The 12,359-nt window shown below is 43.7% G+C and overlaps 1 protein-coding gene across 2 annotated transcripts in view; it reads left to right on the top strand.

Moving 5' to 3' along the window:
• Positions 1-12,359, top strand: part of LOC106577483 (stromal interaction molecule 2) — a 105,546-nt gene that overhangs the window by 77,420 nt on the left and 15,767 nt on the right. For both annotated transcript variants that reach the window (XM_014155506.3, XM_014155505.3), the window contains exons 6-10: positions 3,015-3,192; positions 3,624-3,801; positions 5,190-5,351; positions 8,143-8,243; positions 10,389-10,627. In XM_014155506.3, the coding sequence (XP_014010981.1) occupies positions 3,015-3,192; positions 3,624-3,801; positions 5,190-5,351; positions 8,143-8,243; positions 10,389-10,627 (858 nt within the window). The remainder of the gene's footprint in view (positions 1-3,014; positions 3,193-3,623; positions 3,802-5,189; positions 5,352-8,142; positions 8,244-10,388; positions 10,628-12,359) is intronic.

Here is a 12,359-nt window from a genome sequence, read left to right as displayed (position 1 = left end):
CCTCGCAGTGGCAGACCATGTATAACAACACCTGCACGGGATCGGTACATCCGAACATCACTCCTGCGGGACAGGTACAGGATGGCAACAACAACTGTCCGAGTCACACCAGGAATGCACAATCCCTCCATCAGTTCTCAGACTGTCCGCAATAGGCTGAGAGAGGCTGGGCTGAGGGCTTGTAGGCCTTTTGTAAGGCAGGTCCTCACCAGACATCACCGGCAACAACGTCGCCTATGGGCACAAACCCACCGTTGCTGGACCAGACAGGACTGGCAAAAAGTGCTCTTCACTGACGAGTCACGGTTTGGTCTCACCAGGAGTGATGGTCGGATTTGCGTTTGTCGAAGGAATGAGCCTTACACCGAGGCCTGTACTCAGGAGAGGTATCTATTTAGAGGTGGAGGGTCCGTCATGGTCTGGGGCGGTGTATCACAGCATCATCAGACGGAGCTTGTTGTCATTGCAGGCAATCTCAGTGCTGTGCGTTACAGGGAAGACATCCTCCTCCCTCATGTGGTACCCTTCCTGCAGCCTCATCCTGACATGACCCTCCAGCGTGACAATGCCACCAGCCATACTGATTGTTCTGTGCGTGATTTCCTGCAAGACAGGAATGTCAGTGTTCTGCTATGGCCAGCGAAGAGCCCGTATCTCAAACCCATTGAGCACATCTGGGACCTGTTGGATCGGAGGGTGAGGGCTAGGGCCATTCCCCCCAGAAATGTCTGGGAACTTGCAGGTGCCTTGGTGGAAGTGTGGGGTAACATCTCACAGCAAGAACTGGCAAATCTGGTGCAGTCCATGAGGAGGTGATGCACTGCAGTACTTAATGCAGCTGGTGGCCACACCAGATACTGACTGTTACTTTTAATTTTGACCTACCCCTTTGTTCATGGACACATTCCATTTCTGTTAGTCACATGTCTGTGGAACTTGTTCAGTTCATGTCTTAGATGTTGAATCTTGTTATGTTAATACAAATATTTACACATTATGTTTGCTGAAAATAAACGCAGTTGACAGTGAGAGGACATTTCTTTTTTTTGCTGAGTTCTATAGTTTACAGTTTTCTACATTGTAGAATAATAGTGAAGACATAAACTATGAAATAACACACATGGAAACATGTAGTAACCAAAAAAGTGTTAAGAAAATCAAAGTATATGTTATTTGTGATTCTTGAAAGTAGCCACCCTTTGCCATTATGACAGCTTTGCACACTCTTGGCATTCTCTCAACCAGCTTATTGAGGTAGTCATCTGGAAAGCTTTTCAATTAACAGGTGTGCCTTGTTAATTTGTGGAATGTCTTTCCTTAATGCGTTTGAGACAATCAGTTGTGACAAGGTAGGGGTTGTACACAGAAGATAGCCCTATTTGGTCAAAGACCAAGACCATATTATGGCAAGCACAGATCAAATAAGCAAAGAGAAACGGCAGTACATCATTACCGAAAGACATGAAGGTCAGTCAATTGGAACTTTGAAAGTTTCTTCAAGTGCGGTCGCAAAAACCATCAAGCTCTATGATGAAACTGGCACTCATGAGGACCGTCACAGGAAAGGAAGACCCAGAGTTAGCTCTGCTGTAGAGCATAAGTTACCAGCCTCAGAAATTGCAGCTCAAATAAATGCCTCACAGAGTTCAAGTAACAGACACATCTCAACCTCAACTGTTCAGACGAGACTGCATGAATCAGGCCTTCATGGTTGAATTGCTGCAAAGAAACCACTACTAAAGGACACCAATAAGAAGAAGAGACTTGCTTGGGCTGAGAAATATGAGCAATGGACATACCACCGGTGGAAATCTGTCCTTTGGTCTGATGAGTCCATATTGGAGATTTTTGTTCCCAACCACCGTGTCTTTGTGAGACGCAGAGTAGGTAAACGGATGATCTCCGCATGTGTGGTTCCCACTGTGAAGCATGGAGGAGGAGGTGTGATGGTGTGGGTGTGCTTTGCTGTTGACACTGTCAGTGATTATTATTATTTTTTTAATTCAAGGCACACTTAACCAGCATGGCTACCACAGCATTCTTCAGCAATACGCCATCCCATCTGGTTTGCGCTTAGTGGGACTATCATTTGTTTTTCAGCAGGACAATGACCCAAATTACACCTCCTGGCTGTGTAAGGGCTATTTGACCAAGAAGGAGAGTGATGGGGTGCTGCATCAGATGACCTGGCTTCCACAATCACCCGACCTCAACCCAATTGAGATGGTTTGGGATGAGTTGGACCGCGCAGAGTGAAGGAAAAGCAGCCAACAAGTGCTCAGCATATGTGGAAACTCCAAGACTGTTGGAAAAGCATTCTAGGTGACTACCTCATGACGCTGGTTGATAGAAAGCCAAGAGTGTGCAAAGCTGTCATCAAGGCAAAGGGTGGCTACTGTCAAGAATCACAAATAACATATTTCGATTTTTTTGGTTACTACATGTTTCCGTATGTGTTATTTCATAGTTTTGATGTCTTCACTATTATTCTACAATGTAGAAAATAGTCAAAATAAAGAAAAACCCTTGAATGAGTTGGGGTGTGTATATCAAAATAGCTGCAAAACCAACTATTTGTGTCCTCAGAAGAAGGGTGGTGGTGGATGGGTAAAAAATAACAAATTAACTGAGGGATGGGTCTGGAGAAATGTAACCTCAAATTCATAGACAGGGCTATGGATGCAAGGACTGACCATCCATGATATAAAAAATACAGTTTTATCAATGTTTTGAGGCTGTTTGCATTAACATTGTTTACAAACATTGGAGTAAAACAAGCTTATGTTTTGGGTTCTGATGGGGTATGACAGTTGAGCTAAGCTCAGTTATATTCTGCAAGAATCATGGATATATATTATACATAATTAGTCTAAATAAATAAAACATTTAGCAATTTACACGAATTTGATGGTAATCTTGAAGTTAATTCAGAAGACCCAGGACATGACCCTGGAAGGATGACGTAAATTGCCCAGGGTGTTTCCTCACTCACTTACTCTCCCCCTCCCTCTCAGGTCCACAACACAACTGGATGAAGGACTTTGTGTTGATGGTATCTATAGTGATCGGGATGGGGGGCTGCTGGTTCGCCTACATACAGAACAAGTCTTCCAAGGTGCACATGAGTCAGATGATGAAGGACTTGGAGAGCCTGCAGAGTGCTGAGCAGAGCCTCATGGACCTTCAGGGACGGTATGTAGCCTGATGCTGTTTATGAATTGTTTGTAAAAGGTGGTTAAAGATGGTTTATAGTTGATTTGCAAATGGTTTACAATTTTTTTTTAAATATTTATTTACAAATGGCATACACAGGTTTAGTTGTCTATTGGCTCAAATGGCTCTGATGTTGTAGCTCAGTTGGTAGAGCATGGTGTTTGCAACACCAGGGTTGTGGGTTCGATTCCCACGGGGGGCCAGCACAGAAAAAAATGTATGAAATGTATGCATTTACTACTGTAAGTCGCTCTGGATAAGAGCGTCTGCTAAATTACTAAAATGTAAAAATGTAAATGTTTGGTGTGTGGTATGCAGTCTGAAGAATTAAGTTAAATTAATTTAGCTTAAAGTGATCACATTATCTAAAAGGTTCTAACCCTGTCTCTCTTTCTCTCACCCCCCTCCAGCCTCGAAAAGGCCCAGGAGGAGAACCGCACGGTGGCGGTCGAGAAACAGAACCTGGAGCAGAAGATGAGGGATGAGATCAGTGGGGCCAAGAAGGAGTCGTACCGCCTCCGTGAGCTTCGCCAGGGGGCAGAGTGTGAGCTCAGCCGCCTCAAATATGCTGAGGAGGAGCTGGTGCAGGTAGGAACCATGGAGAGTGCGTTGCACATAATTAAGGTAGCAAAACTACCAGTAATTTACCAAAGTTACTGGAATTGTCAGCAATTTTGGTAAGTAACATGTAATTTATGGAAACTTTGGTAATTTATTATATTAATTATTTTGAGTTGATTTTATTTTCATCATCATAAAATGTTTTTTTTCTTAATCATTATATCTGTGTCCATATTTTCCATGAGTTTCTAGTGGATAGACCATATGGTTCAAGAGCAAATTGAATAATTCATGAAAAAACACTTGAATCAACAATGACATCATTTGCAATTAACTCTGCAACTACTCCAACTATTGACTACTTCACAACTGCCACCAGTTTGGCAACAAAACATTTACAACAAAGACATATTGACATAGTAAATTAAATAAATGCGTGTACGAATATAAAGTATTCCATGCTGAAACCCTCATATTAAACGGCAACTGTATTCACCAAGTTGATGGGTTATATTTAGGATAATGTTCTATTTTTTCAAATTTATAACATCTTATTTTATCATTTGATATTTTACATGTTATGAAAATTACCAAAAATCCTTGAAAGTTAAAAAAAAATCAGGTCGTTTACTGGTACATTTCGTTACCGGTAACATTCCCTCCCTCCCATTGCTACTCTACAAAGAATACTGTCCCGTTGTTGAGCATCAAATCCCATCTCCCTGTGTCATGTGAAATACTGCCCCCTTGTGTAGCATACAGTACAATGCAGTCTCCATTCACAGTAAGATGAATGCCTGTAGAATTCAGGTCAAATGTATACCACACATAGAATACTATTCCTCTGTGTATAACATAATATTCCACAGTGAAGCATTTGTCAATGTTCCCCTGCGCATCGCATAATAACATCTCCTTATGTACTAGTCTCAGAAACCCAGACACTGGGCAACAGCAGTGACTAGGGTCTGGGATTAATGACGGAACCTCTTAGTAACTTTGAAAAATAAAAAATACTTTTCCCGGGGAGCATCGTCTTCAAACAGATAGCTGTATCAACAAATCACGAGGCGGACATGCCAGAACGTCATGATTCGAAACAGAGTTTTTAACAAAGGTAGTTGATGCAAACTAGCCACTTGCAAAATGCACTCATTAAAAATAACATCTGTGATCTCCATCTTGCTAGCTACGTGGGCAACAAGCAGATAGGGCAGTGACATAGTTCCTCAATGCCAAACTAACATTGTTTCTGAACAAACGTGTAAGCCGGAACATTGCAACATTGTGGGAGGCAACCCATCTGTCGAGAGAGACTACTTATAATACAGTACAATACACTTTTATTCCAAGATTTCATATTATCCCATGCGTGTGCGACGCCTAAATGTGTCCCCCCCCCCTCCTGTCTCCAGGTGCGTATGGCCCTGAAGCGGGCGGAGAAGGAGATGCAGACAGAGTGGTCGATCCCAGAGGCCCTACAGATGTGGCTACAACTCACCCACGAGGTGGAGGTCCAATACTACAACATCAAGAAACATAGCGCAGAACTACAGCTCACTGTCGCTAAGGAAGAGGTAACTTCCTGGAGACCAAATGACATCACTTCCTAGGAGACGGTGTCAAGTTTAAGTAGGAGCAGGTTTTAGGGTGATTTTGAGGATGTAACAGGTTGGTTCATTGGGTTGTGAATTTGTAAGTGAGTTGAGTTACATTTTGAAGTGCAGTATGGAAAATAAGCATTTGAAAATGTCTGAAAATATGCACATGCACATAGAGGCACACACACACACACAAAAACACAGCTAAATTACTTTTTAATTGCATTGTTTGTTTTGCCTTTTATAACTTGCAGTGAGAATGACTCATCAGGCAATTCCAGAAGTCAATTAACTGTGGAGCTGTGGAAGCACAAACACTGAGACACAGCAATATGTTGCTCTCATTAAAGTAGATGTGGTCACATTTGACATCTTGGCCCAATTTGAAGACTTATTGATACAACTAGTCTCTGTAGGACACTGTATTGTACACTACATGGCATAAGGTATGTGAACACCTGCTTGTCAAATATCTCATTCCAAAATCATAGGCATTAATATGGAGTTGGTACCCCCTTTGCTGCTATAACAGCCTATAACAGCCACTTCTGGGAAGGCTTTCCACTAGATGTTGGAGCACTGCTACGGGGACTTGCATCCATTAAGCCACGAGCATTAGTGTGGTCGGGCACTGATGTTGGGCGATTAGGTCTGGCTCGCAGTCGGCGTTCCAATTCATTTCAAAGGTGTTCAGTGGTGTTGAGGTCAGGGCTCTGTGCAGGCCAGTCAAGTTCTTCCACACCGATCCCGACAAATCATTTCTGTATGGACCTTGCCTTTTGCACGGGGGCATTGTCATACTGAAACAGGAAGGGCCTTCCCCAAACTGTTGCCACAAAGTTGGAAGCACAGAATTGTCTAGAATGTCATTGAATACTGTAGCATTACGATATCCCTTCACTGGAACTAAGGGCCTGAACCATGAAAAATCTCCCCAGACCATTATTTCTCCTCCACTAAACTTTACAGTTGGCACTATGCATTCGGGCAGGTAGTGTTCTCCTGGCATCCGCCAAACCCAGATTCATCCGTCAGACTGCCAGATTGTGAAGCATGATTCATCACTCCAGAGAACATGTTTTCACTGCTCCAGAGTCCAATACCGCAAGCTTTACACCATTCCAACCAATGCTTGGCATTGCGCATGGTAATCTTAGGCTTGTGTGCGACTGCTCGTCCATGGAAAGCCATTTCATGAACTTCCCGACAAACAGTTCTTGTGCTGACATTGCTTACAGAGGCAGTTTGGAACTCGGTAGTGAGTGTTGCAACCGTGGACAGATGATTTTTATGCGCTATGCATTTCAGCACTCAGCGGTCCCGTTCTGTGAGCTTGTGTGGCCTACAACTTCGCAGCTGAGCCATTGTTGCTCCTAGGCGTTTCCACTTCACAATAACAGCATTTACAGTTGACTGGGGCAGCTCAAGCAAGGCCGAAATTTGACAAACTTGTTGGTAAGGTGGCATCCTATGACGGTGCCACGTTGAAAGTCACTGAGCTCTTCAGAAGGGTCATTCTACTGACAATGGTTTTCTATGGAGAATACATGGCTGCATGCTTAATTTTATACACCTGTCAGCAACGGGGGAGGCTGAAATAGCCAAATCCACTAATTTGAAGGGTGGTCCACATACCTTTGGCCATGTAGTGTATATCAGTGGATGTAGGATTGCCTGCATATCAGTCTGTTATTGCTCCAGCCAACAGATTGTGGTCTTGACGAGATGTTTCACGGTTTACTTTATTCATGAACAACAGCTAAACTGGGCAGATATTTGAAAAGATAAGGCACTGATGTTTTATTGTAGTATAGAGAGCAAATATTGAATGCTATGTATTCAGTGATGATGGTGTTATAATAGTCATATAGTGTGTATGTCTTTGTTCCCACATAAACTGTAATATACTTAAGCAATAAAGCCGAGGGGGTGTGGTATATGGGCAATATACCACGGCTTTCAGCATCCAGGAGCCAAACTACCCGGGTTATCATGTAGAATACTATACTACACTTTAGTATCCCTCGATCATGTGTAGTGCTTACTATTGAATTTTGTAGTACACTGTATTACACTATATTAAATACTACAGTATTATCCGCAAAAAAAACTAGTAAATACTACAGTAATATCCGCTAAAACACTGTTTTTAACTATAGTCATACTACATTATTGAATGTGAATATGCTCCACCCATTCTCATCCCCCATATCCCAATTTGTGGCACCCATGAGTGAGAAACCGATATGCCAAGTATAGACCACATATTGTATTCCCTACAGGTTATAGAAAAGAGCAGAAGCTCTGAACTATCCATTCAGTCTCTGGTCTTACAGGTTATGGAACATTTTCTCTTAGTATTTTCCCACACTTCTATGTCAAATAAAACAAAAAACACTATATAGTAAATACTACAGCAATAAAAACACTGCAATAGTTACTATAGTATACAGTACACTATCGTTTTTACTATAGTAATACTACAGTATTTATACTATAATAAACTTTACTACATACATGCCCACAAAAACACTACAGTGAATACAGTGAATACTATAGTATACTACAGTCATATCCAAAAACACTACAGTAAATACTGCAGTGTGCTTATGCAAAAACAATACAGTAAATACTACAAAAACACTACAGTGAATACTATAGTGTACTTCTGCAAGAACACTACAATGCATACTATAGTATATAAATCTAGCAATACTATAGTATTTAGAGCATAGTATATTATAGTAATTTTTCAAATGGGTTTCAGGCAGAGAAAATCAAAAAGAAGAGGAGTTCTGTGTTTGGAACACTTCACGTCGCCCACGGTTCATCACTGGATGAAGTGGACCACAAGATCCTAGAGGCCAAGTAGGATAACACACACGGACGCAAGCATTCACACAACAGACCCATAGACAAATTCGCACACTCACCCACATAGTTTTTTATCACCCTCATCCATATGTCTTTGTCCATGAGCTGAATTGATGTGAAAGACTTGGGGATTTACTAACTATTGATTACTGATCGAGACAAGTAAATACAATTTTATTGGTCACATGCACGTGTTTAGCAGATGTTATTGCGGGTGTAGCAAAATGCTTGTAAATCAGGATCCCCACATATGTCAGTCTGCCTAGGGTGTCAATACAGTGGGGGGGAAAAGTATTTGATCCCCTGCTGATGTTGTACGTTTGCCCACTGATAAAGGATCAGTCTATAATTTTAATGATAGGTTTATTTGAACAGTGAGAGACAGAATAACAACAAAAATATCGAGAAAAACACATGTCAAAAATGTTATAAATTGATTTGCATTTTAATGAGGGAAATAAGTATTTGACCCCCTCTCAATCAGAAACATTTCTGGCTCCCAGGTGTCTTTTATACAGGTAACGAGCTGAGATTAGGAGCACACTCTTAAAGGGAGTGCTCCTAACTGCAGCTTGTTACCTGTAAAAAAGACTCCTGTCCACAGAAGCAATCAATCAGATTCCAAACTCTCCACCATGGCCAAGACCAAAGAGCTCTCCAAGGATGTCAGGGACAAGATTGTAGACCTACACAAGGCTGGAATGGGCTACAAGACCATCGCCAAGCAGCTGGGTGAGAAGGTGACAACAGTTGGTGCGATTATTCGCAAATGGAAGAAACACAAAAGAACTGTCAATATCCCTCGGCCTGGGGCTCCATGCAAGATCTCACCTCGTGGGGTTGCAACAATCATGAGAATGGTGAGGAATCAGCCCAGAACTACATGGGAGGATCTTGTCAATGATCTCAAGGCAGCTGGGACCATAGTCACCAAGAAAACAATTGGTAACACACTACGCCGTGAAGGACTGAAATCCTGCAGTGCACGCAAGGTCCCCCTGCTCAAGAATACATATACATGCCCATCTGAAGTTTGCCAATGAACATCTGAATGATTCAGAGGACAACTGGGTGAAAGTGTTGTGGTCAGATGAGACCAAAATGGAGCTCTTTGGCATCAACTCAACGTGTTTGGAGGAGGAGGAATGCTGCCTATGACCCCAAGAACACCATCTCCACCGTCAAACATGGAGGTGGAAACATTATGCTTTGGGGGTGTTTTTCTGCTAAGGGGACAGGACAACTTCACCGCATCATTTGACGGGGCCATGTACTGTCAAATCTTGGGTGAGAACCTCCTTCCCTCAGCCAGGGCATTGAAAATGGGTCGTGGATGGGTATTCCAGCATGACAATGACCCAAAACACACGGCCAAGGCAACAAAGGAGTGGCTCAAGAAGAAGCACATTAAGGTCCTGGAGTGGCCTAGCCAGTCTCCAGACCTTAATCTGGAGGGAGCTCAAGGTTCGAGTTGCCAAACGTCAGCCTCGAAACCTTAATGACTTGGAGAAGATCTGCAAAGAGGAGTGGGACAAAATCCGTCCTGAGATATGTGCAAACCTGGTGGCCAACTACAAGAAACGTCTCACCTCTGGGATTGCCAACAAGGGTTTTTCCACCAAGTACTAAGTCATGTTTTGCAGAGGGGTCAAATACTTATTTCCCTCATCAAAATGCAAATAATTTTTTTACATTTTTGACATGCGTTTTTCTGGATTTTTTTGTTGTTATTCTGTCTCTCACTGTTCAAATAAACCTACCATTAAAATTATAGACTGATCATTTCTTTGTAAGTGGGCAAACGTACAAAATCAGCAGGGGATCAAATACTTTTTTCCCCCACTGTACCTATTACAATAAGTTGTTGTCCATGAATTAGTGGTATAGGCACAGAAACCAAAGGGTAATGTCTGGAAAAAGACAGTTTACCTGGTACAGCAAGAAGAGGATGGGCCTCCCATCTGAGCTGGGTGCCTTTTTAGGTTTCTTCCTTCTAGGGAGTTTTTCCTTACCAATCAAAGTGCTGCTTCTTTTGCTTGCTCTTTTGGGTCTAGGTCTGTTGGCTGTAAAAGCACTTTGTGATAACTACTGATATAAAGCGGGCGTTATAAACACATTTGATTTGATTAATTGTTCCAGGAAGTCCCTGTCGGAGGTGACGGCCTGCCTGAGGGAGCGTCTCCACCGCTGGCAGCAGATTGAGAAACTGTGTGGCTTCCCCCTGGTGCACAACTCTGGGCTGCCCAGCCTGACTGCCACCCTTTACTCTGACCACAGCTGGGTGGTCATGCCCCGCGTCTCTGTGCCCCCCTACCCCATCGCCGGCGGGGTTGACGACCTCGACGAGGACACGCCTCCAATCATTCCACAATTCACCTGTAAGTATGGAGGTTGTTACAGAAATGCAAATACTCCAGTTAGAGTTGTAAAGTGTGTGAGTGTATGATCACGTGTTACTCATTACATTGAACCAAAGTAACACGCTACTTTGCAATATTACTTTATGTAGAAAGTAACACGTTATATTAGTAGTTGCAATACCATCACTAGTTTCTCTTTTCATCTGTGGTGCTACTTTCCTGTGCTAGTCTTCAAAAGCTGCGCTATATATGGGCTGCTTCATTAGCCATATATACTGTAAACCAAACATCTGTCGAGATTTCCTATCTTTGCATTAAAAATATTTTCTCGAGCCTCCAGTTCTGGTTATAGACCGCAGGCACACGGACCCATAGAGATGTATAGAGGGCTCACTTGCAACTAGATGGGAAAGGCCACAATGGGCTTTGCTATCACAGAAGTGATCAATAGCAACGATCAGAGGTATGCTCTCTATACATTTCTATGGACAGCAGCTATCATGACATTTCTCCAAATCAAATTTTATTGGTCACATACACATATTTAGTAGATGCAATTGCGGGTGTAGCAAAATGCTTGTGTTCCTAGCTCCAACAAAGCAGTAATATGTGTCACGATTGTCGTAGGAATGAGAGGACCAAGGTGCAGCGTGTGTGTCGTTCCACATTTTTATTTACACTGTGAAACTATGCAATACATGAATAAACTGGAAGACAAAAACAACAAACCGTGACGCAGAGGTGAAACATACACAACTCAAAATGAATCACCCACAAAACCCAGGTGGAAAAACCCCTACTTAAGTATGATCTCCAATTAGAGACAACGAGGACCAGCTGCCTCTAATTGGAGATCATCCCAAACAAAACCCCAACATAGAAATACAAAACTAGAACCTAAACAAAGAAATAGAAAAGAAAACCTGTCACGCCCTGACCGACTCTACCATCGAAAATAACATCTTTCTATGGTCAGTACGTGACAGTACCCCCCCAAAACAACCACAACCCCCCTCCAAAAAAAGGGAGGGCAGGGTGGGTAACTTGTCTATGGCGGGGGTTCCGGGCTGTAGGGAACTGCCGCCGCCGGAGGCCTGATGCGTGGGGCTGGCATAGGTGGCGCCAGACTAGTAACACGCACCTCAGGGCGAGTGAGGGGAGTAGGAACAGGACACTCCGGACTGCGCAGGCGCACTGGAGGCCTGATGCGTGGGGCTGGCATAGGTGGCGCCAGACTGGTAACACGCACCTCAGGGCAAGTGCGAAGAGCAGGCACAGGACGTACCAGGCTGGATAGACTCACTGGAGGCCGGGTACGTGGGGCAGGCACAGGATATACTGGGCCGTGGAGGCGCACCGGAGGTCTCAAGCGTATAGCTGGCACAACCTGTCCTGGCTGGATGCTTACTTTTGCCCGGCAAACGCGAGGAGCTGGCACAGGACGAACTGGGCTGTGAACACGCACTGGCGACACAGTGCACAGCGCCGGCGTAGGATATCCTGGACCGAGAAGGCGAACTGGAGACCAGGAGCACTGAGCTGGCACCACCCTTCCTGGCTGAATGCTCAACCTAGCTCGGCAAATGCAGGGCGCGGGCACAGATCGCACCGGACTGTGAATGCGCACTGGCAACACAGTGCGCATCACCGCATAACACGGTGCTTGCTTCTTCCCTCGCTCCCCACGGTAAGCACGGGGAGTTGGCTCAGGTCTCCAACCTGCCTCTGCCAATCTCCCCGTGTGCCCCCC

Source organism: Salmo salar, chromosome 18, assembly GCF_965601325.2.
Source record: "Salmo salar chromosome 18, fSalSal1, whole genome shotgun sequence".
Classification (NCBI taxonomy): domain Eukaryota; kingdom Metazoa; phylum Chordata; class Actinopteri; order Salmoniformes; family Salmonidae; genus Salmo; species Salmo salar.
This window is presented reverse-complemented; position numbering and strand designations above follow the sequence as displayed.